This window comes from Salvelinus alpinus, chromosome 6, assembly GCF_045679555.1.
Source record: "Salvelinus alpinus chromosome 6, SLU_Salpinus.1, whole genome shotgun sequence".
Lineage (NCBI taxonomy): Eukaryota > Metazoa > Chordata > Actinopteri > Salmoniformes > Salmonidae > Salvelinus > Salvelinus alpinus.
Genome location: NC_092091.1, coordinates 67,511,668 through 67,537,984, shown reverse-complemented (window position 1 = coordinate 67,537,984; position 26,317 = coordinate 67,511,668). Strand labels below are relative to the sequence as shown.

Here is a 26,317-nt window from a genome sequence, read left to right as displayed (position 1 = left end):
AGGACAGGGCTGCCAGCACCCAGTGTCTTGGCAACATGTTTAGAAACCATCTAAATTGCTTGTGTAATACGTAAACCTTTGTCTCACCCCGGAGGCAGCTACATCAGTCACAACTCTGGTGGTCCTCCCATCATAGTTAGCTGTAATAAGCAGCTATAGCGTTTCAGTCCCTAGGCAATGCAATCAGGTCTTTGTGTTTCTCTCTCTCCCTCTCTTAACAAAAGAATGAACAGAATGCCAGGCTTAGGTGTTAACAATGTTTAAAACGTGCCCCCTTACATTTTTGGCCGTATGTTGTTGTCCCCCCCTCTCCAAAACAGCTCAAGCCCCATTCCTCCCTCAATAACAGAAGCATTGATGCTGGCCGGCGTGGATGCAAAAAAATCGACCTCAAAACCCCCTAGAATGGCTACCTCACTGAAGGAGGCGAACCAGCAGCGGCATCAACATCAGCCAGAATCAAAGCCGATCTGCCTGCGTCAACCTCTTGGAATTCCCTCTCAAAATATTTAAAAAGGAATTTAGGCAAAGAGAGCGAGGAGGTCTGGCCTTTGTGTTAGTCCGTTAGTCCTACAGTGTGGAGGCATTAGCAGAGGTGTAGCCCCGGGTCACAGGCCAAGCAACACAGATCATAAATTGGTTCAAGTGTACTGGATCCCCCAGAAACTGTTTGGACGGCGAAGGGCAGAACCCAGTCAAACATTCCAATGGAATGTGATGTCCGTGTCGGCAGCCCTGTTCCGTACGAGCCAGGCCTACAGTGATCCGACACCGGGGTCCTTTCAATACCGCCGTTAAGATAAAAAAAATGCAACCGTTGACGAATAAATAAGAGTTCCTCTCGACGAGAATTTATGAGAACTACTCCATGTTGCTCAAAATAACAGGATTTATGTGGGGTTGGTAGTGAGTCCAATAAACTGCACATTGACAGTAATGAGTGGGAGATGATTCTAGTTTGCCACAGACAACCATTCCCGTCCCTCACCTTAAAATTATTGACCCATATGTCAGATTTGGGATGCAGTGACCCGAATTCCCCACATAAACACTGGGAAGGAGCGGGTCAAGACAAGAATTCCAAAAGGAAGGAGCCGTTTGATCTTCAGCTAAAAGACCACTAAAACACAGCAGCGGTAAATGGGCTGAAATATTAGCTCTCTCGCTAATGACTGCCCGTCATAACCAGAAGGCATACGGACGGCAGCAGAGCTAACACCAGGTCATAAGAAACAAACACTTGGAAACTAGGTCTGAGTTCCAAATGGCACCCTATTCCCTACATAGCGCACTACTTTTGGCCCAAGCCCTATAGGGAATAGGGTGCCATTTGGGACACAGGCCGATTCAATCTTAACTCCTGATTAGGAGAAGAGAAAAAATACCTTGGCAGATGGATCGCTATCAAATTACTGCCAAAGCTACAGCAGACATATTGTTGACAACGTAAGTAGGCAGCTCTGCTCCAAGTGATAGACAAAAGAGCTCATTTGAAGTGTTCGTGTTGAGTATTAGTTCCAGTTAAAATATATAAACAAAGTGAGGTTTCACCAGCTTCCAGCTCTACTGTGCGGGGTTATTTAGAGGAGAGGTACTGGGTGTACTGCAGTGGAGGCTGGTGGGAGGAGCTATAGGAGGACGGGCTCATTGTAATGGCTGGAATGGAATCAATGGAACGGAGTCAAACAGGGTTTCTATATGTTTGATCTGTTTGATACTGTTCCATTAATTCCTTTCCAGCCATTACAATGAGCCCATCCTCCTATAGCTCCTCCCACTAGCTTCCTACAGGTCCTCTGACCACCTCCTTTTGTGGTCATGGGAGAACAAAGCCTCGTAGCGGGGGGGGACAATGGCCATTGATGATGTCATCGTGACACCTCTGTCAGGCCCACCACAAATCACTTCAACGCCTTGACTTGAAAACAAGCTTCCCTCCTTTTCTCCTTAAACTGCTCTTCTCCTTCTCCCTCCTTTTTTACGACCACCATCATTCTTCCTCCCAGTGTGGTAGTGGGTTCTGGTGGAATCTCACGGGGCTGTGCCTGTCTGTCTGTCTGTCTGTCTGTTGATGCTCCACCAACACCTGCCTCCAGATTCACAGCGTAGGCCGGACTTTATTCTTCCGTTTTTGGCCGTTTTTTTGGTGTCAAGAGCCAGGCGAGGCAGAGTTGTAGTTCTCACCAGAACATCAGCAGCATTCCATAGAGCTGTGGAAGGGGAGCCGGAGCAGGGAGCGGAGCATAGTGAGTGGCTACCGTTTCCAATCCCGCCAGGCAGCTGCCTTTCTGTTCCATGATGCATGGTTTGGCTCCCTGTATTGTTAGCCCAGCGCCTTTTGATCCTCATTGGCTCTGGCAATCCCCACAAAAATACATTCCACCACGAGGAGAGCTGATTGGAGAAAAACAATGCAGTCCCTTTTACCTCAAAGGCAATCTGAAATGTTCACACTCATTCAGCCCCCCACCTCCCCCTGGTTACTCCAGCACAATGAAACCAGGGAGCCAAGTCAAATCCCCCCCCCCCTCCACCTGTTAACACACATTAATCCTATGACAAGGTCGGAGCTTAGACCAGAGATCACTCAGTCTCATAACGAAGGGAGAGAGAAGAAAAAACTAAAGAGACCAAACCACCCAGCCCAATCAGATTGGATGCAAAACCACTTTTATAATGGAGGAGGCAGCCAGGCAATTTCCTGTATCACACGACACGTCGGCCAACAGAGTAATGTTTTGGGTCTACGACTCCATCTTGATAAACTACGACTTTCACTGAACTTTCCCTTGACGTATTCCAGCGTATGTTCCTCTTCCCATTACATAAATAGGATAATAGTAAGATTAACATTTCTGCCCCCCCTCCTTCAGCTTCAGCGCTTCAGTTCTCAGAGGGAGTCAACAGTAGGAGTAAGAGCTAATCTATCATCCGCAGGGCACTTATCTCAGACAGTCTGAGAGGAACCTCTACTCTCTCTGGTTGAGTTAGCCTGACAGTCTGAGAGGAACCTCTACTCTCTCTGGTTGAGTTAGCCTGACAGTCTGAGAGGAACCTCTGCTCTCTCTGGTTGAGTTAGCCTGACAGTCTGAGAGGAACCTCTACTCTCTCTGGTTGAGTTAGCCTGACAGTCTGAGAGGAACCTCTACTCTCTCTGGTTGAGTTAGCCTGACAGTCTGAGAGGAACCTCTACTCTCTCTGGTTGAGTTAGCCTGACAGTCTGAGAGGAACCTCTACTCTCTCTGGTTGAGTTAGCCTGACAGTCTGAGAGGAACCTCTACTCTCTCTGGTTGAGTTAGCCTGACAGTCTGAGAGGAACCTCTACTCTCTCTGGTTGAGTTAGCCTGACAGTCTGAGAGGAACCTCTACTCTCTCTGGTTGAGTTAGCCTGACAGTCTGAGAGGAACCTCTACTCTCTCTGGTTGAGTTAGCCTGACAGTCTGAGAGGAACCTCTACTCTCTCTGGTTGAGTTAGCCTGACAGTCTGAGAGGAACCTCTACTCTCTCTGGTTGAGTTAGCCTGACAGTCTGAGAGGAACCTCTACTCTCTCTGGTTGAGTTAGCCTGACAGTCTGAGAGGAACCTCTACTCTCTCTGGTTGAGTTAGCCTGACAGTCTGAGAGGAACCTCTACTCTCTCTGGTTGAGTTAGCCTGACAGTCTGAGAGGAACCTCTACTCTCTCTGGTTGAGTTAGCCTGACAGTCTGAGAGGAACCTCTACTCTCTCTGGTTGAGTTAGCCTGACAGTCTGAGAGGAACCTCTACTCTCTCTGGTTGAGTTAGCCTGACAGTCTGAGAGGAACCTCTACTCTCTCTGGTTGAGTTAGCCTGACAGTCTGAGAGGAACCTCTACTCTCTCTGGTTGAGTTAGCCTGACAGTCTGAGAGGAACCTCTACTCTCTCTGGTTGAGTTAGCCTGACAGTCTGAGAGGAACCTCTACTCTCTCTGGTTGAGTTAGCCTGACAGTCTGAGAGGAACCTCTACTCTCTCTGGTTGAGTTAGCCTGACAGTCTGAGAGGAACCTCTACTCTCTCTGGTTGAGTTAGCCTGACAGTCTGAGAGGAACCTCTACTCTCTCTGGTTGAGTTAGCCTGACAGTCTGAGAGGAACCTCTGCTCTCTCTGGTTGAGTTAGCCTGACAGTCTGAGAGGAACCTCTACTCTCTCTGGTTGAGTTAGCCTGACAGTCTGAGAGGAACCTCTACTCTCTCTGGTTGAGTTAGCCTGACAGTCTGAGAGGAACCTCTGCTCTCTCTGGTTGAGTTAGCCTGACAGTCTGAGAGGAACCTCTACTCTCTCTGGTTGAGTTAGCCTGACAGTCTGAGAGGAACCTCTGCTCTCTCTGGTTGAGTTAGCCTGACAGTCTGAGAGGAACCTCTACTCTCTCTGGTTGAGTTAGCCTGACAGTCTGAGAGGAACCTCTACTCTCTCTGGTTGAGTTAGCCTGACAGTCTGAGAGGAACCTCTACTCTCTCTGGTTGAGTTAGCCTGACAGTCTGAGAGGAACCTCTACTCTCTCTGGTTGAGTTAGCCTGACAGTCTGAGAGGAACCTCTACTCTCTCTGGTTGAGTTAGCCTGACAGTCTGAGAGGAACCTATACTCTCTCTGGTTGAGTTAGCCTGACAGTCTGAGAGGAACCTCTACTCTCTCTGGTTGAGTTAGCCTGACAGTCTGAGAGGAACCTCTACTCTCTCTGGTTGAGTTAGCCTGACAGTCTGAGAGGAACCTCTGCTCTCTCTGGTTGAGTTAGCCTGACAGTCTGAGAGGAACCTCTACTCTCTCTGGTTGAGTTAGCCCGACAGTCTGAGAGGAACCTCTACTCTCTCTGGTTGAGTTAGCCTGACAGTCTGAGAGGAACCTCTGCTCTCTCTGGTTGAGTTAGCCTGACAGTCTGAGAGGAACCTCTGCTCTCTCTGGTTGAGTTAGCCCAACAGCTGTAGATGCAGTGTGACAGAGCACAAGAACACAGCATGAGATATTTGTCTCACAGTGAATATATTTTATTGCGCGTCCGCGCCCCTAGCCCTGTCACACAGGCTAACACACTTCAATAAGAGTGTTAGGCGAACCCACACTGCTCAAAGCAGATGTCTTCATTCCAAACCGCTTTCGCCCCATTGCCTTTGCAGCTGGCTGATGTAAGCAACCAATAACGGCGTCGCTCTATTTGCACATAGGCAATGTGTCACCATGAATGAAATCAAAGCCAGCATATTGTCAGCCTCCGCTGGATACAGGGAGATTAAGTATGGACGTTGGGCTGCGTTCTCTCTCGTTCAACAGCATCTGGAAGTGGTTCCCGCTTGAAACAGAAAACCCAAAACAAGTTAACTGTCTGAGCACCTCAGTTAACGCGCCGTGATGGCTTCATAGTCAGCATGACACTATCAGGTGTTGGTACTGAGCTGAGATGTGCTGGACACGCCGTGTGGTACAGTTGGTAGTGACGAGTCGTAAAGACAACAGCGCCCTGATCAGGACTGTGCCACACGGTTTCGCACCGTGCCCGCCGAGCCGCCTTCACCACATCTGAGCCACAGCCTGGCAGTGGTGGCGTAAGCCTCCGTTTAATCACCAAGCAGCTGGGAAACATAATCAGTCAATCAGTTGTTAGAGATGAGAGTATCTGATCCAATGGGCTTGGAGGATGGTGACTGTGACACCTCCGGGACAGATGGACAGAAACAATGTCAAACAGGGCAAGTTTGAGAGAGGACTCTGTGAGAGAGGACTCTGTGTGTGGGAGAAGGGGTGACAGGGAATGACGGAATTAGCAGGCTTCCTACCGGGAAGAGGACGCCAGCAAGTGCGTTACACACACACAATCAAGTAATGACAGGAGGGGAAGGGGAGATTGGGTGTCAGGGAACACCCACGGTGCAATGGAGAGGAGAAGGAGAGCCTCCCTTGCTCCCTCCCTCCGGCAGCATTGTGTCTGAGCGGGTCATCTTAATTGTCACGGGGGGGGGGGATCTGCCGGGCCGGCAGAAGGAACCACAGAACATTACAATCATAGCATGTGGCAGCTAGGGGAGCCAGGGCAATGATAAACCCTTATCTTCCCCTCTCAGTGAGTCTCACTCCAGCCCCCCCTTCTCATCTCCCACTTCCCCTGAGGCTCCTGGGTGTTCTATCTGTATAGAGGGAACTATGTCCTGTTGATGCAGTGAGTAAACACCTCAGCCCCCCCATGGTAGCCCCCTCTGGAAGACCCCCCCCCCCCCTAGTAGCCCCCCTGGTCCCCTGGTGCTGGGGGCCCCGTGCGGCCAGAGTCTTGTAGCAGCCAACAGCCAACATCACAGAATAGGACTCTGGGGGGCCTACCGGCCGGCCTGCCGGTTCTCTAGCCGCTCTCTAATTGTCATAATGATTGTTTTATCCGCTAGCAGTTAGGTTTAATGATGATAAGACAGCAGGAGGGTCGTCCTGGGCTCCCTGTGGGCCTGTTTGCATGTCCATTCGCTGGGGTCCGCTTCACTCCCTGTAATCTCCGCTGTCCTCTTTCTAAAGGAACGGTGGGAGGCATGCGTGATAGATAAACTTCCTGTCCAAAAAGTGTGCCCCCTCCTCCTCCTCTTCCCCATTTCCCTATCTCTGGACACTATCAGTTCACTCTCAAATTCAAAAACTACAGCTATCGCCTTGGATACGGATAAACATCATCAGGGGCCATATGTATTAAGAGTTGCCTTTTAGCTCACATAATGACTTTGATTACATGGACAGGGGAAAAGATGATCCCAGATCAGTACTCCTTCTCTGCGACAGCTCTTGATGTAACTGTCAGTGAGCAGGGCTGGGATCAATTCCATTTCAATTCCAGTCAATTCAGAAAAGAAAAAACGAATTACAATTCCATTTCCAAATGTTCTTCATTGAAAAGCGTTGAAGAGAATTGGAATGTCATTGTACTTCCTGAATTGTCTAGAATTTAAATGGAATTGACCCCAATCCTGTCTGTGACACATAGCTAACAGTCAGTCTCCATGTAAAGTTATGTGGTAAGAGCTACAATAGCATTAACAGGTCCTAGCAGGTGAGAAATTTAAACTGAACCTGAAATTACATGGTAAATTATAGGCCATTTCAAAAGCTTAACAATCCTACACGGCTATAAAGATGATGTTTCCAACTACTGGACCTGACGCTGCATGTCTATGGTGCACACTACTGAGGTTGAAATGATGCCTACATAGAATACCGCTCCACTACACCGATCCTCTCCCCGGCTTCCAAGACGACGTCGATGAAAAAAAAGACGACTTCCTATTCAACTGTTGCCCAGAGGCTCTGCCAACACAAAGCTACGGAGGAGCAGGCGGGCTGGCGGGCGGTGATGATTGTATTTCTTCTTGATTCGCTCTCGTGGGTGTGCTGCTCCTCTTCTCTCTTCTCCCTCTTCTCTCGGAGAAGGTTCCAAACCAAACGGCAGTATAACATATCTTTCAGGGGGAGGCCAGCCAGCCCGAGCCCCAGCTCCAGGCCCCAGCTCCAGGCCCCTCTCTCCTCTTCACCTCCCCTGTTCTCTGGAAGTTAGATTTCCATGATGATGTGGGAGGTCAGAGCAGACCAGACTGAGTGAGTAAATGTCAGATAGGTGCTAATTCTTTTCAGAAGTACCAGACATGCCAATGGTTTCCTGTCTCGAGGAAACTGCAGCGGAGAGGGACGGGTGACGAGTACTTCTCGTGTGTTTGTGCACTGTGAACACAGTTCATCTCCTTAGACCCCTCGTTATTAGAACGGTCTCGACAGACACCAGATGTTTCTTTAGCAACCGAGGGTGGAGAGGGAAAGAGGGAAAGAGGGAAAGAGGGAGAGAGGGAGAGAGGGAAAGAGAGGGAAAGAGAGACGAGAGAGAGAGAGAGAGAGAGAGAGAGAGAGAGAGAGAGAGAGAGAGAGAGAGAGAGAGAGAGAGAGAGAGAGAGAGAGAGAGAGAGAGAGAGAGAGAGAGAGAGAGAGAGAGAGAGAGAGAGAGAGAGAGAGAGAGAGAGAGAGAGAGAGAGAGAGAGAGAGAGAGAGAGAGAGAGAGATATGGTGCAGACAGGGTTGACCACTAAAAGACAGATACAGCTGGTCTTCCACTGTTGTGAGAGGGGCTATTGCTGTGTGAAATCATATCATACGACACCATTTATCAAAATAAAGTATTGGCCAGTGACGTGTTAGTCTGATCGTTTTTCATCTTGTGGGATTGTACAGTGCTAACCTATATGGAAACAGCTTGGTGGGGGAGAGTACAGAGTAACACTTAAAAAGCCATTTATCCACCTTATACGTATTAGCAGCACATTAGCAATGTTCTCAACGTGTGTGCTAAGCTCATTGAAAGATGACAACGTGTGAGTTAGCCGTGTTGGGACAATTAATGAATAGCTGATGGTTTTGTTTAATTGCTTAATGAAGTGTAGGACTGGCGAGCAGACTCCAGGGGGGGGTTAAGTATGGAAGGAAGGGTCTTGGTTGGTCGGAATTATCAGACGAGAGAGGTAGGTCTTAGAAGTAGAAATGTTTGAGGAGTGTCCAAGACTGTGTTCCACTCTCTCTCCCTCTCCTCAATGTTTGCAACACATAAATAAAACCATGTAAGTGTTGCTTTCCCTCTGTGTCCGCTCGCTACATTGATAGTAAACCGTTTTGGTGTTAAAACTGGTGTTAAGGTACATTTACATTGGGAAGACCCGGGGCGACCAAGTACCATCGCTTATATGTGAATTAGAGTTTGGAGCAGTCTTCAGGTGCCCCGATGGGTCCTGGTCAAAAGTAGTGCACTATGTAGAGAATAGGGTGTCATTAGGGATGCGTATTGTGTTCCTCACTGACCTTGAGTCCGGTCTGCACCAGCTTGTGGATGTCCAGGAAAGGCTCCTTCAGCAGCTCCATGTTATGGGTCAGCACCCGGACGAAGCCCTCCTTCTCCAGGACAAAGAGGCGCTGGGATCCGTCCCCACAGTGCACCACGGCTACTGGCTGCCTCAGCCCACTCAACACCACCTGGGCACAGTAGCAGTTGTGCTTGTGCTTCCTGGGCAGACGGAGGAGGAACGAAAGGTCAAGGGTCGCCGACGGATAATCCCGTTGTGAGAGGAAAGGAAGGCGGGAGATGGAGAGGAGAAAGAGAGAGAGAGAAGGAGAAAGAGCGAGAGAGAGAGAGTGAGCGTGAGAGACAGATAGAGAGAGCGAGAGACAAAGCATGAGAGACAGACAGAGACAGATAGATAGAGAGAAGGAGAAAGAGAGAGAGGGTGAGCGTAAGAGACAGATAGAGAGAGAGAAGAGAGAGAGAGAGAGAGCGAGAGAGAGGGAGAGAGAGAGAGAGAGAGAGAGGAAGAGATGGAGAGAGAGAGAGGGGGGGAGGAAGAGGAAGAGATGGAGAGAGAGAGAGAGAGAGAGAGAGAGAGAGAGAGAGAGAGAGAGAGAGAGAGAGAGAGAGAGAGAGAGAGAGAGAGAGAGAGAGAGAGAGAGAGAGAGAGAGAGAGAGAGAGAGAAAAATATCCTCCGTGTACAACGTAGAACACCAAATAATGCATGCAGAGCAGAATTAGGCCGATACCCACTAATTATCAAAATCCAGAAAAGAGCCGTTAAATTCTACAACCACCTAAAAGGAAGCGATTCCCAAACCTTCCATAACAAAGCAATCACCTACAGAGAGATGAACCTGGAGAAGAGTCCCCTAAGCAAGCTGGTCCTGGGGCTCTGTTCACAAACCCACCCCACAGAGCCCCAGGACAACAGCACAATTAGACCCAACCAAATCATGAGAAAACAAAAAGATAATTACTTGACACATTGGAAAGAATTAACAAACAAACAGAGCAAACTAGAATGCTATTTGGCCCTAAACAGAGAGTACACAGTGGCAGAATACCTGACCACTGTGACTGACCCAAACTTAAGGAAAGCTTTGACTATGTACAGACTCAGTGAGCATAGCCTTGCTATTGAGAAAGGCCGCCGTAGGCAGACATGGCTCTCAAGAGAAGACAGGCTATGTGCTCACTGCCCACAAAATGAGGTGGAAACTGAGCTGCACTTCCTAACCTCCTGCCCAATGTATGACCATATTAGAGAGACATATTTCCCTCAGATTACACAGATCCACAAAGAATTCGAAAACAAATCCAATTTTGATAAACTCCCATATCTACTGGGTGAAATTCCACAGTGTGCCATCACAGCAGCAAGATTTGTGACCTGTTGCCACAAGAAAAGGGCAACCAGTGAAGAACAAACACCATTGTAAATACAACCCATATTTATGTTTATTTATTTTAACTTGTGTGCTTTAACCATTTATACATTGCTACAACACTGTATATATATAATATGACATTTGTAATGTCTTTATTGCTTTGAAACTTCTGTATGTGTAATGTTTACTGTTAATTTTTATTGTTTATTTCACTTTTGTATATTATCTACCTCACTTGCTTTGGCAATGTTAACACATGTTTCCCATGCCAATAAAGCCCCTTGAATTGAATTGAATTGAAGAGAGAGAGAGAGAGAGAGAGAGAGAGAGAGAGAGAGAGAGAGAGAGAGAGAGAGAGAGAGAGAGAGAGAGAGAGAGAGAGAGAGAGAGAGAGAGAGAGAGGAAAAACAGAAAATACCCCCCACAATATACATACACTGATTGAGTTGACTTGACAGTAAATGAATACGAGTGATTTACAAAGTAAGAGTGAAGCAATAGCATGACACGATGGGAAGGGTTGAGTAAGAGTTTAGACACTTCCATAGGCAATGACTTTGATTCATGTGCATTGGGCACACACACATACATACGTCACTCCACGGGTGAATTTAGTGGAGCAATGCTTAAATGGGGGATGAGGGGTCTCCAGCTGTGCAACAAGTGTTGCGGAAAACCCCAGTTCACATTTGATGTGGGAAACAGAACATTCAAACTCCATTATACAACATCGCGACGGCTAGCTAACACATGAAGGCGGTGACGCTGATTCTCGCTTCTCACACACTTGTTTCAAGACATTCCCAATCGCTGGGCGTAATTTGCCATTGAGAGTCTGAGTGAAGGATGGATATTCATTGGAGGAAAAAGGGTGTCAGTTCAGTTATCTCGCCCCGTCAGTTTCCTGTCTGGTGCTATGCTGTCATCGTGACGCATGTGTCAAGTTCATACACATAGCAGATGTGCGCCCTCTCTCTCTATCTCTCTCTCTCGCTCCCTGGCTCTCTCTCTCTCTCACTCTGGCTCTCTCTCTCTCTATCTCTCTCTGGCTCTCTCTCTCTCTCGCTCCCTGGCTCTCTCTCTCTATCTCTCTCGCTCCCTGGCTCGCTCTCTCTCTCTCACTCTGGCTCTCTCTCTCTCTCTTTCTCTCTATCTCTATCTCTCTCTCTCGCTCCCTGGCTCTCTCTCTCTCTCTCACTCTGGCTCTCTCTCTCTCTCTGCCACTCTCTCTCGCTCCCTGGCTCTCTCTCTCTCTATCTCTCCCTCTGCCTCTCTCTCTCGCTCCCTAGCTCTCTCTCTCTATATCTCTCTCTGCCTCGCTCTCTCCCTCAGGCCAGTTTTGAAGTGGGAGGTCTGATTAAGACGTACGATGTTAGATGACATCGGTGGTTAAAACCTGGCCCTCTCTCCTTGCTCATCATCTCTTGGCCGGCCCCAGGCGGAAGATGAGAAGGGGAGAGTCAGCTCAACAAGACTCCCTTTAGATGAGCGGCTGCCAACAGAAGCTCTATATCTCTCCTCGGCCATCCCGGCCATCCATCCTAGAGTTCAGTGCAATTACAATTACAGTGCTCTTTAGCATAGCAAGGGGTCATTACTAGAAACGACTAGAGTAGAACCCCATCAACCCCAGGAATGCAGACAGCACTTAGTTAGACATCATAGACAGACAGCATCAGCATAGTTTCTCTGGTCTGGTCTGGTCTGGTCCGGCTCGAGATAGCAGGACGGTCAGTTGGTCACATGTCCAGCAGCATCGCTCTCAGCTCGCGTCAGGGGGGCTAGAACGGGTCTGCGTCCCAAATAGCACCCTATTCCCTATATGGTGTACTACTTTTCACCAGGGCCCACAGGACTAGTGCACTACGTAGGGAATAGGGTGCCATTTGGGACGGGGAGCTCAGAGGCTCTCTCCACCGGAGCAGACAAAAAAAAGGTGAAAGTTTGTCTATGACGTACTGCTAGCTAGCAGTGAGGGAGGGTTGGCCTGCTGGGTAAGCATTTCCATTGTGTGGCCAAAGCCTGGCCCAATGCACCCTGAACAAACGGCAGGCTTTGGTGATGACTGGAGAGATGGGTGACGGGTAAAGGGGGGGGGGGGGGGTTATCCAGGCTTGGCATTGGCATGTCTCCCATGACCCTGGTTCATAGTACATATCGCCTAGGGCGAGACCGGTGGTGGTGGCCAGTCAAAGTGGCACACTGGGTTCAGAGTGTGGAGATGCCACGATACACACTATGGCCTCTCTTTCCTCAACTCACTGAAAGCGTTCTTTTTGGATGGTTAACTCAATATTTAAAAAGCATACCTTAAATGCACTCTTCCTAACGTATACAAGTAAAAGAGATTTTGAAAGTGAAACGTTACAAACCTGTTGATGTCTTCGACTTTCTCATCTCCCAAGTAGTTGGAGTCCTGTCCCCGTGTTTGCTTTCGGTGGAAATCTGGGAAGCACAGGCCTCCGTCCCTCCGTCCGTAGTATTGACAGAACTCATCCACATCGGCTTGGAACAGCTCTGAAAAATACCATGGACACAGACAACGGCCCGCAGGCAGAGAAAGACGATTCAATTCAAGTGACATCACACCTCGTTCAAACCATGATGCAACATCATCCAACTTACCAGCGAGCTGAAGCTAAATCCCCTCCTAGTTAGTCGCCCTTAATTCATGTTTACGCAGCTTTAGTTCCTTAAGTCTTCATACAGTTGTTTTTTAGAGTTGTGCTGAATGAGCCAAACCGAATCCTGGCTCGGCCTGGGCTGAACAAGTGAAGAAACGCTTGGCCAGACAGGCCAACTGGGTTAGAGCTGAGCAGAATGTGAGGAATATGCAGTTCAGACTGTTCCTCAGGTCTTCAACTCTGCAGCAGTGCACCACTGAGGCCCCATCCATCTTTACCTTTATCCTTTGACCCCTGTTGCTAAGGCTGTTTGACCCCTGTTGCTATGCCTCGCAGCTCTACCTCACGTGGGTGACTGCTGTGGATACCTAATAGCTTTCCAGATATTTGGAATATTAAGTAACACATAGGCTGAAATTCTCATACAATTAAAGCACTGTTAGGTGCCAGTGCCAAATGGCACCCTATTCCCTATATAGTGCACTACTTTTGACCAGTGCCTATTTGGGCCACAATCCAGATGCTTTCGCCCTCCTCAGCCCAGCGGCAGGCATATAGGCACAGCATGTGAAATGTGAGAAACTCTCATTCAAAACTGACCACGTTTAATTAACTCAATTTTTAGGAGGGATAGAAATATTCTGTCTGCCTCAAAACCCAAATCAAGAAATGATGTTCCCAAATGTTGATTGATTGTGTTCCACTGCTTGCTTGTGCTTTGGGGAAGTTCAAAGCAAAAATGTCCCCATCACAGGGTTATTTCCCCAGACCACCTTGATTTCTCTTGGAGCTGCTAGTTGTACTGGAGCTGAAGTTGGTTCCACACCAGGGTCTGGGGCACAAAGTAATCTGGGAATATATCCTCATTAGACACAGCAGCCCCAACCCCGCATGATTGGCCACCTTCAGAGACCCACAGTCACAACATTATTCCAAGATTCTAGGAACCCCCCCTCCCCTTTCCTATTGTGCTAGCAGGGCAAAACCACTAACAGGGTGAAAAGAACGCAAGCAAGCAGCGTATCTTAAAACCTGCGCGTGACCTAAAAACAACCGTGCCAATATTGTTTCCCTTAACACAACCCTCAGAGGGGCGGAGGAGGAGAGCAAACACAGCAGTGATAAAAACACAAACAGGACTGTCTCTCCCCTCTTTCATCTCGCTCTCCGGCCCCCACACATCCCTCCCTCCATCCTGGCCCCCCCACACCGACCACAAGGCTGACCACACTACCACTGGAGGTGATAGGATATCCCACTAAACATCTAAATACAACACGGAGATCAAACACACACTCAGAACACACACACACACAAACACTCCCAGGCCTATGCCACCCACCTACTTTGTGCCTGCAGTTATCTTAACCATGCTGGTCCCAGGACCTCAGATGCAGAGGGGAGAGACAGAGTGGGGGGTGGAGGGAGGAGGGGGAAGAAGGGGTGGGAGACCTCTAGGTTAAAGTGAGACTCAGGCCGTAAATGTCTTTATGGAGAAATGAGGGCTAAGTACACAGCCTAATGGGGAGCTGGAGAGGGAGTTTCACGGGAGCAGGAGGACATTTAAAGACACAGTAAAGACTACCGTCCAGGTTTAATACTGTTGGTCAGCACTTTGCATGTGTTGATGCAGAGTACAGTTCTGGAAGGGTTCTGAATTTCATCTTTAGTGATATATACTGTACATGAGCCCAAAAAACTAATGTTTGTCAGTGCTTTATATTTGAGATTTAATTAAACATGTTCTTAAGAGGCAATAGTGATTACTACAAATGCAAATTACAGTTGAACAGAAAACCAACAAATTGTTAAAAAAAGAAGTAGCTTAACCCCCCCCCCCCCCAAAAAAAAAAAAATACATAAGGACACAAATCCAGAAAGGGACTCTTAAATCCATAGGAGGAAAAACCTCTGTCAGTATCCAGAATGATATGTACTTAGAGGGCCATCTAATTTTAGACAATTTATGGTTAACTACTTCCATAAACATGTGGCACCGAGCACTGCATTCTCTCTCCCTCCACAATATGTACCAGTTTTATTGTACTGGCCTGGGGGGAAAAGAGAGAGAGACAGAGAGAGAGAGAGAGAGAGAGAGAGAAAGAAAGAGCGAGAGAGAGAAACAGAGACAGAGAGAAAGAGAGAAAGAAAGAGAGAGAGAAAGAGAGACAGAGAAAGAAAGAGAGAGATAGATAGAGGGAGAGAGAGAGAGAGAAACAGAGACAGAGAGAAAGAGAGAAAGAAAGAGAGACAGAGAAAGAAAGAGAGAGATAGAGGGAGAAAAACCTCTGTCCACATCCCAGGCAGTGAGCTAGCGCTATAGTTCTGCTTCCATCTGGTTGTCTTCCAACACAACCTGGGTGGCCACCCAAAGTACTTGACATCTTGATGCACTTCAGCAGCTTTACATATACACAACCTTTGTAGAAAAATAAATGTGTCATTCGTCACCACATATGCTGATCTGTGTAGAGGGGGAGAAAGGGAGGGAAGGATTGATGGGAGGGGGGGGTGACTGACTCCTTCTCTGGCTCAAGCTCCTGGTATGAAGCTCTGGGTTTAACTCTAAGCTTTCACTGCTGTCTGTCAGCTCACTGGCTGCTGTCTCTCTCTCTCTCTCTCTCTCTCTCACACCATCTCTCTCTGTCCATCTCTCTCTATCCCTCTCTCTCTCTCTGCCGAATACAACAGGAGTTGACCTTACAGTGAAATGCTTACTTACAAGCCCTTAACCAACAATGCAGTTTTAAGAAAAATAAGAGTTAAGAAAAATATTTACTCAATTAACTAAAGTAAAAAATAAAAGAGCAACAATAAAATAACAATAGCGAGGCTATATACAGGTGGTACCGGTACCGAGTCAATGTGAGGGGGTACAGGTTAGTCGAGGGAATTTAGGTAATATGTACATGAGGGGGGGGAAGGGGGGGGTTGATGTTGATAGTGCTGGTGGTGGTGTAGAGCCACCACATGTGTGGTTGAAACTGTTCTCTGTTCAGCAAATCGCGAGCAGATTTAATCTGCCGTGGCGACACAGATAGGAAGAAGAATTGGCTGGGGGCAAGCAGCGGCCGTTTGATCACAAGGAATGTGTACTTCACTGGGAGGCACGGCAGGCAGGTAACAGCCCTTCAAAGGCCCTACTTCTGAGGACGGGGAGCTTTCAGGGAGGGCGGCCTATTATCAAGCAGGTCTCCTATCCTCTCACAATACCATCCTATCCAGGAGGAAACGGCATGTCATCTCCATGTCATCTCCTCGCTTATTCCACATCGGGAGGAGACTCCCTCCAGGGCTGGCGTTGCCTTGCCTACACGTACGGGGGAGCAGTTCGAGGGCCGAGGCGAGGCCCAGGTCCAGCGAGGCAGCTCTGATTGTGTTTACGTTCCATTGAATTTATCACCAAGGAAAACAAACTGATGGTGTGAGTGGCGTTTTTTAAACAGGCCGTAGTTTGTGTGTGTCTGAGGCTGTGTGTGAGGAGCTCCCTTGGTGGCGCGAGGTGTCAGAGCCGGTCATGTCTAGACCGTAGCCAGGGTGCTTACAGCTTACACATCCCCAAACAGCACACAGCACCGTCAGGGGGCTGACGTCAGCCAGGGCAGCTCAGGAGGGCTTGCCAAAGAAGGACGGGGCCAGGGAAGGAAAGGGCCATAAAATCAATCATTTTCAGCTCTCTGGCAGATTGTAGGGGCTTTGTTTAGGGCGTGTGGTTACGTGTGTGTGTTTGTGTGTGTGTGTGTGTGTGCGCACGTGCACGTGCGCATGTGTGTGTACACAATTTATGTCTAAATTCCATAGATTGAGGAAGAGTTTGAGTAAATGTGAGTAAAGAAAAGTAATGTTCCTTAAAACACATCTACAACCAGTCCAAGTGGGACTAAAAATACTGACAATGCTGCCACACTCAGAAATCTATAAAAAATCCACAAGTATTTACACATTTGTACAACTCAGCTAGCGCAATAAATAAATCCTGTCCACCTGGTGCAATAAAACAACGTCTTGTACCAGGTTGGTTTCACCTGCAGTCTGAGGGATGAGAGAGAGAGAGAGAGAGAGAGAGAGAGAGAGAGAGAGAGAGAGAGAGAGAGAGAGAGAGAGAGAGAGAGAGAGAGAGAGAGAGAGAGAGAGAGAGAGAGAGAGAGAGAGAGAGAGAGAGAGAGAGAGAGAGAGAGAGAGAGAGAGAGAGAGAGAGAGAGAGAGAGAGAGAGAGAGAGAGAGAGAGAGAGAGAGAGAGAGAGAGAGAGAGAGAGAGAGAGAGAGAGAGAGAGAGAGAGAGAGAGAGAGAGAGAGAGAGAGAGAGAGAGAGAGAGAGAGAGAGAGAGAGAGAGAGAGAGAGAGAGAGAGAGAGAGAGAGAGAGAAGAGCTCCTGATTGCCAGGTCTAAAGTGTGTAGTCAGACTAATTAACAAAGTGCTAGGCTGATGGCTGCAGTAGGCAACGTCTGCCAGCCAGGGTGGGTAGACTGAGACGAGGCTCTCCCAGTGTATGGGGGCGTGAGGCAGGCAGGCTCTACCACCAAGTGGAGGTGAGGTCAGATGAGGTAAGCCTACATAAATAAATATTCCTTCTTGAGTCCTAACGCTCCACTGCGTCTTGCATAAGTAAAACCAAGCTACCTATATGTTCAACACTGTTTGCTGACTTTGAATTGGGGACCTTGAGGAGACCTGCTCAGAAATGTAATATTGCCTTATTCAGACATTAGGCTGTATGTAGTGTGTCAGGAAGTCAGGAGGAGAGAGAGAGAGTGAGTGAGATTGAGGGAGTGAGAGAGTGAGTGAGAATGAGAGAGTGTGAGAGAGAGAGAGAGAGAGAGAGCGAGCGAGCGAGATTTGTGTTCATATGTGTGCATCACTCCGCCTATACAGTGTAAGCCCTGACTGAGGTAGTGATGACACTATCATCATCCTTCTTGGTTACCTGGTATATCTTAGTGGTAGGTGTAGTAGAATGGTTACCTGGTATATCTTAGTGGTAGGTGTAGTAGAATGGTTACCTGGTATATCTTAGTGGTAGGTGTAGTAGAATGGTTACCTGGTATATCTTAGTGGTAGGTGTAGTAGAATGGTTACCTGGTATATCTTAGTGGTAGGTGTAGTAGAATGGTTACCTGGTATGTGTCCGCGGCAGGTATAGTAGAACTCTCGGCAGTAGTCCTGGCAGAGGCGTGGCAGGTGGGGCTCCCTGAGGGGGACCTTGTCCGACTCGGGGGAGTGGAACAGCACTTGGGCGTTGGGCGAACAGTGTGCACACTTGATCTCCTCTAGGAGACGGCTGCACTCCGTGTTATTGGTGGAGAAGATCTAGAGGGAGGGACCACACGCAACAAGGAACAATGACTGATTAAAATACGGACTTAGTGAGCATTAATGTTTTACACCTCAACATGGCTTGTAATTTGCTGGCATGTGAGCGATATTGTATAATTAAGCAATAAGGCCCGGGGGATGTTGTATATGGCCAATATACCACAGCTAAGGGCTGTTCTTACGCACGAACCAATGCAGAGTGCCTGGATACAGCCCTTAGCCGTGGTATATTGGCCTTATACCACAAATCCCTGAGGTGCGTTATTGCTATTATAAACTGGTTACCAACTTAATCAGAGGAGTAAAAACAAATATTTTGTCATACGCGTGGTATACGGTCTGATATACCATGGCTTTCAGCCAATCAGCATTCAGGGCTCGAACCACCCAGTTTATAATAAACATTATTGTAAGACATTAGCATGGAGATGATATAACCTAACTTTAATTATCCACCGCTGCAGCTTTATTGATGGTACACTGAAAAAATATTCTCCAGAGAAACTAAGCCCACACCAAAATTAGACTTGATTACCTTTTAATGTCACTTTTTAAACCCAGAATACTTTCTTTCACTTTCTGAGAAAAAGATTATCTCCCTCACAACTTGTTTACCTAAGTGTACAAACAGTTAAGTTCAAATTACATTTCATATGTCAGCGCGGCTGGGGCCAAAATGGATGGAGCCGAATTAGAGGGTTTGAAGCGTTACTTAGGTCGCTAAACAAAAGTAAACAAGAGATTTAGACCCCAGAAATTAGCAGGGATTATTTACGTAGCAAATTAGGTGTAATAAAACACAACGTAATCTGTCCTGCATCCAGACATGTGTGCTGCTTAGGCAGCAGGCAGGCTGGTAGTGCTTTGCACTGTGTGAGGTCCGTCCGTGTGTAAACACCAATTTAGAGATAGACAGGCACATCATTCCCGCACTGGTATCAACAAATTAGCAGTCTGTCCTAGTCAATTAGGCCTACAGACCTGGGTCCAACATATGGACACCTCTCTCTCTCTCTCTCTCTCTCTCTAACTCTCTCTCTCTCTCTCTCTCTCAGTTCAACAATAACCTGACTAGGTCTGGAAGAGAAAGCTGTTTCTTAAGGATACGGCCACCCTGCGGTCGTGTTCGAGACCGTTTTGTGACCACAGGTTGAACACAGGCCCGTTGGTTGTTTTATAGCCCCTCAGGACCACTAGAGATGGCCAAAGAATGTTTGTTCTACTCCTCTTACCGGGACAGTGTAAAACACGGGTGATTAGGACTTGCCAGAAGCACACACAGAGGTTGATAAACCCGGCTATAAACAAGCAATAAATATACTAATAAATATACTCATACTAATACCATACTAATAAAGAGTGCAGAGCAGCTAAAAGCCGTTAGCCTTTAGAAGTGTTGACATGTCAGCATTAGGCAGGGTAGGCTTAGCTTGGGCTAAAACCTGGTAGTCCATGTCTGTGTGTTTTACTTACTCTCGGTCTCTGTAACTGAGTGGTCAGGTGTGGCTCAGTTGGTAAGAGATTGATGCCAACAACGGCAGGGACGTGGGTTTAATCCCTGCAGTATACAGATACTAAAACCTATCCACTCACTGTATTCTAAGTCATTTTGGATAACAGTGTCTGCTAAGTGGTACTGTATATGTTACTATACTATTACTACTACTAACCCCTCCAAATCTATGTGAGTACTACCGCCGTGGGCATGCCTAACCGCCCGCCCTCCTGCTCTAAATTGCCCATTGATTCGGCGTGCCATGGGCTGGCACACAGTCCATGGAGAGGAGCATTTGGGCTCTCAGCCATACCCTGTGCCCATATGTTGCTGGGATGGGCTCCAATGTTGCCATCACCACAAACCAGAACAAGAGGACCTTTGTTTGTTGTGTTTAGCAGCAAAATTTCACCACTGACTCGCAACTCAAAAGCAGAGAAAGATAAATTCTCAGTCAGTAGGCTCGATCCCGGGTCTGTACAAGCGCTATTATAGCATTACTGGGGGAACAGAAATGCAAGGGACACAAGTCTCCGAAGGTAAACAAACAGACCCACACACACGCACAACATCCATCTGTGTGACATACCTTGGCATGTGGGGGGAAATGTGTCGTAACACATCAATAACACAAGATTGCCAGTTCACATGAACAGCCCAAATGCAAAATGCATTTCCATAAGCTCCTTTATGGTGGTCGTTGTCCTCCTCACAGAGACTTGATCAAAAAGCCAACGTGTAAGTCGCTCACTGTAGAGGAGCAGCTGTTACAGGAGGACTCATTTCTTTGATAGGATCTGCACAATGGCTTTTGTCAGTGAAATTGCCGGAACAAACATATCAATGCACAAAGGTCACACTTGAAAACATTTGCTTGTCATTCAATCTTAGACAATGTGGGCTGCACAAGCCTCATAAGGTCTCACCATCAGGAATCACAGGGAGAGAGAGAGACCACCACACATAGCCCCTACAGAGAAAAGTGGCTGTGCTGTAGGCAACACTAAGACTGGTGTTAAAAATCTTAAACAAAACACTTGCCCTTTGGGAATAGGTGTAAGTTAGTGAGGGGTGGGTGTGAGAGGAGGGAGTGAAGGACAAATAATACCCTCTCAGCAGCCTTAACACTTGGACAGAGTGGAGGGACTGAGGGGGGAGACTGATGTTCTCCAGCTTCACCCATTAGTGAAACTAACAAACACAATGGTGTTGTTGTTATTCTTTTGCCATAAGCAAAAAGAGCTCTGTGTGTGGGCAGTGTAGCAGGGAGGAGAAGTTTTGTTCCGTTCAGGGGTTTTCCTCCTATTTGCATGACTTGAGCAAATTAAATGACGCAATGTGGCTTTTTGTCACAACACAAAGTGAGATACCACCCAGCCGCATATGTCGATTCGTTGGGAGCGGTTTACACGAGAATACGGCGAATTCTACCGTGAACTCCACGTAGCCTATGAAGACTGTGTTAAAGATGTATCCATGCAGTTAAACATGACAATAATGAATAAATGGTCTATAACGGGCATCAGCGTAGGCTATGTACAGTAAACGCGTACATTCTGTGCAGGAACTGATTGGAAAGAATAAAAACATAATAACATGCAACATTGCTGCAAAATACATTCTAAGTGCGCTGACAAACATGCCACACGTGCGCATAACCGCGGTGTGGGATGCAAAGAATAATTTAGTAGAATTGAACGATAGTCAACGGTGCTGACTCACTTGGACTGCGCTCGTGTGGTGTTATTGTGTAGCTCGGGGATGAACGTAAAAGGTTATAACATAACCATGGTAACACTGTAACGCTTTGGACACGCTCGAGACCAACAATCAGGAGGCTTATATCATTCCCCACTTTTAAACAACATAGTTGGCTGATAAATCATGTTAATTTGTTTTTACAGTTTTATGGATTTTCTACATATTTAATGTGACTGATAAAGAAACCTCAAAAACAGCCTAGAGTAGCAGGACAACGCCAGAATGTGTAAGTAGGCTACGGTTGAATTTTCCCCTCACCCACCTCCCTCATATATCGTTAATTCTACTACTGTCAACAACAAGTCGAAATGACACACAACGCAGTAAATACATTCCCCGGGGCGTTTGGCATTAGCCTACAGACAGCTCTCACAATGAAAGAATGCAACGAGCCCAACATACCCTGGCATCACGCCGGTGGACTATCTGATAAGCAGCACGCCTGGTTGGGCAGCATGACACACGAGGGTACAACCTGTGACAAACTTCCCCGCTGCTTGCACCGCTGTCCACTGACAGTTTTCGTTCCCTCTTCTTCAGTCGCTTGGGCATGCTCCCGTCGTAACATCTCCTTCTCCTCGGGCTTATTTCCCCCTTCTCGCCAAATTTCGAATCCCCACATTCCCAAACGTTGACTGCAATAGCCAACACGAGTACAAATTTCAAATGCCTCATATTGAAAAAACGTTGGAACCAGAAGATATGAGAGAAATCACTGTTGAAAGCAACGGTGCAAACCTACAAAATACTCTATTCTCTATATTTATATATGCTGTATCACAGGTAAACGATTATAATAATTTAGTTTAATAAAGGTATACGCATAAAGTAATCAGAATTAAATATTTGCAAAAGAAAAAAATGTTATTTAAAATAAATTAATGGTAGTGCTGGTTATGATGGCATACCCCAGAAATACAAATGTTTCTCTCGTAAAGAAAACAAAGCAAATAATAAGCAAACTCTGAGAATTTCAGTAAGCTTAATTTGTGTCCTTCCTTCTGATTTAAAATCCGTTTCAGCACAGTGCATTGGGTCAAAAAAGTAAGCACAAAATTGTCTCTCACTAGATCCTCAGAGCGCTCACATGTTTCCCCTTGCTCTTTCCTCCTTCTTTTTAACCAGCGCGCGAGAAGAGGAGCGAGCACAGTGACGTAAGACAGCACGAGTGCGCGCACTTGGCTGTACACTACTGTGGAACGGAACGATGAATACCTGACTGTCAGCACTGGACGGGCTGTCGTCAGTGATAGCCTACAGAAGAATTGAAGAGGTGAGATTGAGAAGTCAAGTGCACTTGAGAATACATTCTAGAAGTGATTCTTTCTAGGATTGTAAAGTCTATTACATATGTCGTTTCATGTGTATTCTGCATCCCCTATCTATAGCACTTACTTGATTATATATTTTGGAAATGTGATCTACATAATGGCAAGCATTAGCCAACACTAGGTTACATATCTTAATGTAAAAGTAAACACACCAATCTCCCCACCAATTCTCTGAAACATTAACATACACTATTTGTATTTGTATTTATTATGGATCCCTCTTCCTGGGGTCCAGCAAAATTAAGGCAGTTTATACAATAAAAAAAAAACATGACAATACATTCACAGATTTCACAACACACCGTGTGCCCTCAGGCCCCTACTCCACCACTACCACATATCTACAGTACAAAATCCATGTGTACGTGTGTGTGTGTGTGTGTGTGTGTGTGTGTGTGTGTGTGTGTGTGTGTGTGTGTGTGTGTGTGTGTGTGTGTGTGTGTGTGTGTGTGTGTGTGTGTGTGTGTGTGTGTGTGTATGCTTATGTCTGTGCCTATGTTTGTGTTACTTCACAGTCCCCGCTGTTCCATAAGGTGTATTTTTATCTGTTTTCTAAGTCTAATTTTATTGCTTGCATTAATTACTTGATGTGAAATAGAGTTCCATGTAGTCATGGCTCTATGTAGTACTGTGCGCATCCCATAGTCTGTTCTGGACTCTGGGACTGTGAAGAGACCTCTTGTGGCATGTCTTGTGGGGTATGCATGGGTGTCCGAGCTGTGCACCAGTAGTTCAAACAGACAGCTCGGTGCATTCAACTTGTCAATACCTCACATAAATTCAAATAGTGATGAAGTCAATCTCTCCTCCACTTTGAGCCAAGAGAGATTGACATGCATATTATTAATATTACCTCTCTGTGTACATCCAAGGGCCAGCCGTGCTGCCCTGTTCTGAACCAATTGCAATTTTCCTAAGTCCCTTTTTGTGGCACCTGACCACACGACTGAACAGTAGTCCAGGTGCGACAAAACTAGAGCCTGTAGGACCTGCCTTGTTGACAGTGCTGTCAAGAAGGTAGAGCAGCGCCTTATCATAGACATACTTCTCCCCATCTTAGCTACTGTTGTAACAACATGTTCTGACCATGACAGTTTAAAATCCAGGGTAACTCCAAGCAGTTTAGTCACCTCAACTTGCTCAATTTTCACATTATTTATTACAAGATTTAGCTGAGGTTTAAGGTTTAGTGAATGATTTGTCCCAAATACAATGCTTTAAGTTTTAGAAATATTTAGGACTAACTTATTCCTTGCCACCCACTATGAAACTAACTGCAACTCTTTGTGGCAGGCCGGGCGCAGTGCACGCTGACCAGGTCGCCAGGTGTACGGTGTTTCCTCCGACACATTGGTGCGGCTGGCTTCCGGGTTGGATGGGCATTATGTCAAGAGGCTGGCTCTCGACCTTCGCCTCTCCCGAGTTGCAAGAGTGTAACAAGAGTGTAACTTCTCTTGAGACAAGAGTGTAACTTCTACCAATTGGACACCACGAAATTGGGGAGAAAAAAGGGGTAAAAAAAAGAAAGAAAAAATAGAAAAGAAAAAAGAACACCCTCTGTGTCCTTTTAGACAGGTAACTCTTTATCCACAAAATAGCAGGGGGTGTAAAGCCATTGTAACCGATGTGAAATTGCTAGCTAGTTAGCGAGGTGCGCGCTAATAGCGTTTCAATCGGTGACGTCACTCGCTCTGAGACCTTGAAGTAGTTGCTCCCCTTGCTCAGCAAGGGCCGCGGCTTTTGTGGAGCGATGGGTAACGATGATTCGTGGGAGGCAGTCGTTGATGTGTGCAGAGGGTCCCTGGTTGTCATTGTTGATAGACAACAATAATTTTTTTCACCTCTTCCACATTCACATTACGGAATTCAAAATGACAATGCTTGTCTTTCATAATTTGGTCAGATATACTTGGATGTGTAGTGTCAACGTTTGCCATCAGATGAAGTGGTTTGAGCCTAATTTTGGTGGCCAAGGAAGCTGGCTGGCACAACTGGCCCCCAGCTGTGAAGCACTTTGGAATTCGGAAGTGAGGTCACACCTGATTGAATATTGATACATTGCGTATCAGTCAATATTTAAAGTAATTAGACTTGGCAGTATTACCCCAACATCAGCCGTTTGCTGCCTACCCTACGTCTGTAATTAAAGGTATTGCTGTTCCTCTGAAGACCACTGATAAGACAAAGCCAAACCCCGGACAAATCCTCTTTCATTCGCCTCTCTCTTCAGAGAGATTACACGATAGCAATCCGAAAGGCAAGGGGAATGTCCTGTGGCAATTACTACAAAAAAAATGTGGAAACACACAGAGGAGCTGGAAATCACTTCCATTACCGCACCTGTTCTTCTTTGGGGGTCCGGCAGCCAGGCCGGCACTGACCAGAGCCCAATAGGCTGCGTATCTACAGGAATCTAGAGCGATCCAGAGGAATCCAGCCTGATTTGACTGCGGGGCAATTATGGAAATGACTCTGTGTTGCAATGACCCGAGCAGAGCCCCTGCCTGACAGATTTGACCTGAAGAATTACCCCCCGTCTTTCCTTCAATTCATTCTGAAGCTGTCCTCGCAGCATTCTTTTTTGTTACCCCACTGAACATTTTTGGAACCAAGTTTAGCCGTGGCTTACAGTGCAGTACAGTACACAGTAATAGAAAGTGGACTGGCTGGCTGAGACTGGGGGGGGGCTGTTTGACGTGTTGTAGAAGAAGAAGCACCACAGCAGGTCTGAGAACAGCAGAATGACATCCAGACGCATTGTTGAACAGGGTGAAAACATGTGGGATGCAGCTGTGGGACATCGGGGCTACGTGTAGAGAGGCAGTAGAGAGAGAATCACAGGGTAGGGAGGGGAAGACAGACCACAGCTATAAGTTAACAATGTGTCCCGGAGTGGCAAGAGGCTTGGATCTACACATACAAACAGCCATGTTCAACTATCTTGTTATTTTGTTGTCGTGATGCCTCCCACCCTAATTCCTTTGACATCTTAGTATATCTATCTGAAGGCCTGTCGCCCTACCATTTTATTTGGGCATTTTTATTGTTCAGAAATGTGGTGGGCACTCTCTTTGTTCGCAGGACTTTATCCTGCTAACTGTTCCAAATGTCCGAACTGAATTTGGTAAGAGGGCTTTTATGTACTCTGCGCCATCGGCTTGGAACGCCTTAAAATACTTTTAAACAGGAAGAACTTGTCCTGATTGGTGTTTTTGGAGACTGATTCCCTGACCTGTCAATGTTTTTAATTAGCTGTTTTATGATTTTGTTATACTCTTGTGAATTCTATGTTTTTTTACGAGGTTACCTATAGTTTTTCATGTTGTCTGTCTGTAATTGTTTTATGACTTGGTGCAGCCTATCTTGGCCAGGACGCTCTTGAAAAAGAGATTTCTAATCTCAATGAGCCCTTCCTGGTTAAATAAATGTTAAATTAAATCAAATTTAAAAAATAAAGCTGTTTTAACTTACATTTTTTAGGTGAAACCATAAGCGTGAACAACTTGGGAATACCATAGTCAAGAAAACCCCAGTCTAATGCAGTTCGTATTGCTTGTGTTTTTATGTTTACATGAAATGGGAAAGATTCATTTGAT

General features: G+C 46.7%; 1 protein-coding gene across 1 annotated transcript in view; it reads right to left on the bottom strand.

The window, feature by feature from the left end:
- The window catches only part of hhip (hedgehog interacting protein), a 50,655-nt gene extending 28,149 nt beyond the window's left edge, over positions 1-22,506 (bottom strand). The window contains exons 1-4 of the mRNA XM_071407494.1: positions 21,793-22,506; positions 17,936-18,128; positions 12,569-12,713; positions 8,825-9,026 (exon numbers count right to left, since the gene is read on the bottom strand). Of these exons, the coding sequence (XP_071263595.1) occupies positions 8,825-9,026; positions 12,569-12,713; positions 17,936-18,128; positions 21,793-22,065 (813 nt within the window). The 5' untranslated portion in view covers positions 22,066-22,506. The remainder of the gene's footprint in view (positions 1-8,824; positions 9,027-12,568; positions 12,714-17,935; positions 18,129-21,792) is intronic.
- Between the last annotated feature and the right edge of the window lie 3,811 nt (positions 22,507-26,317).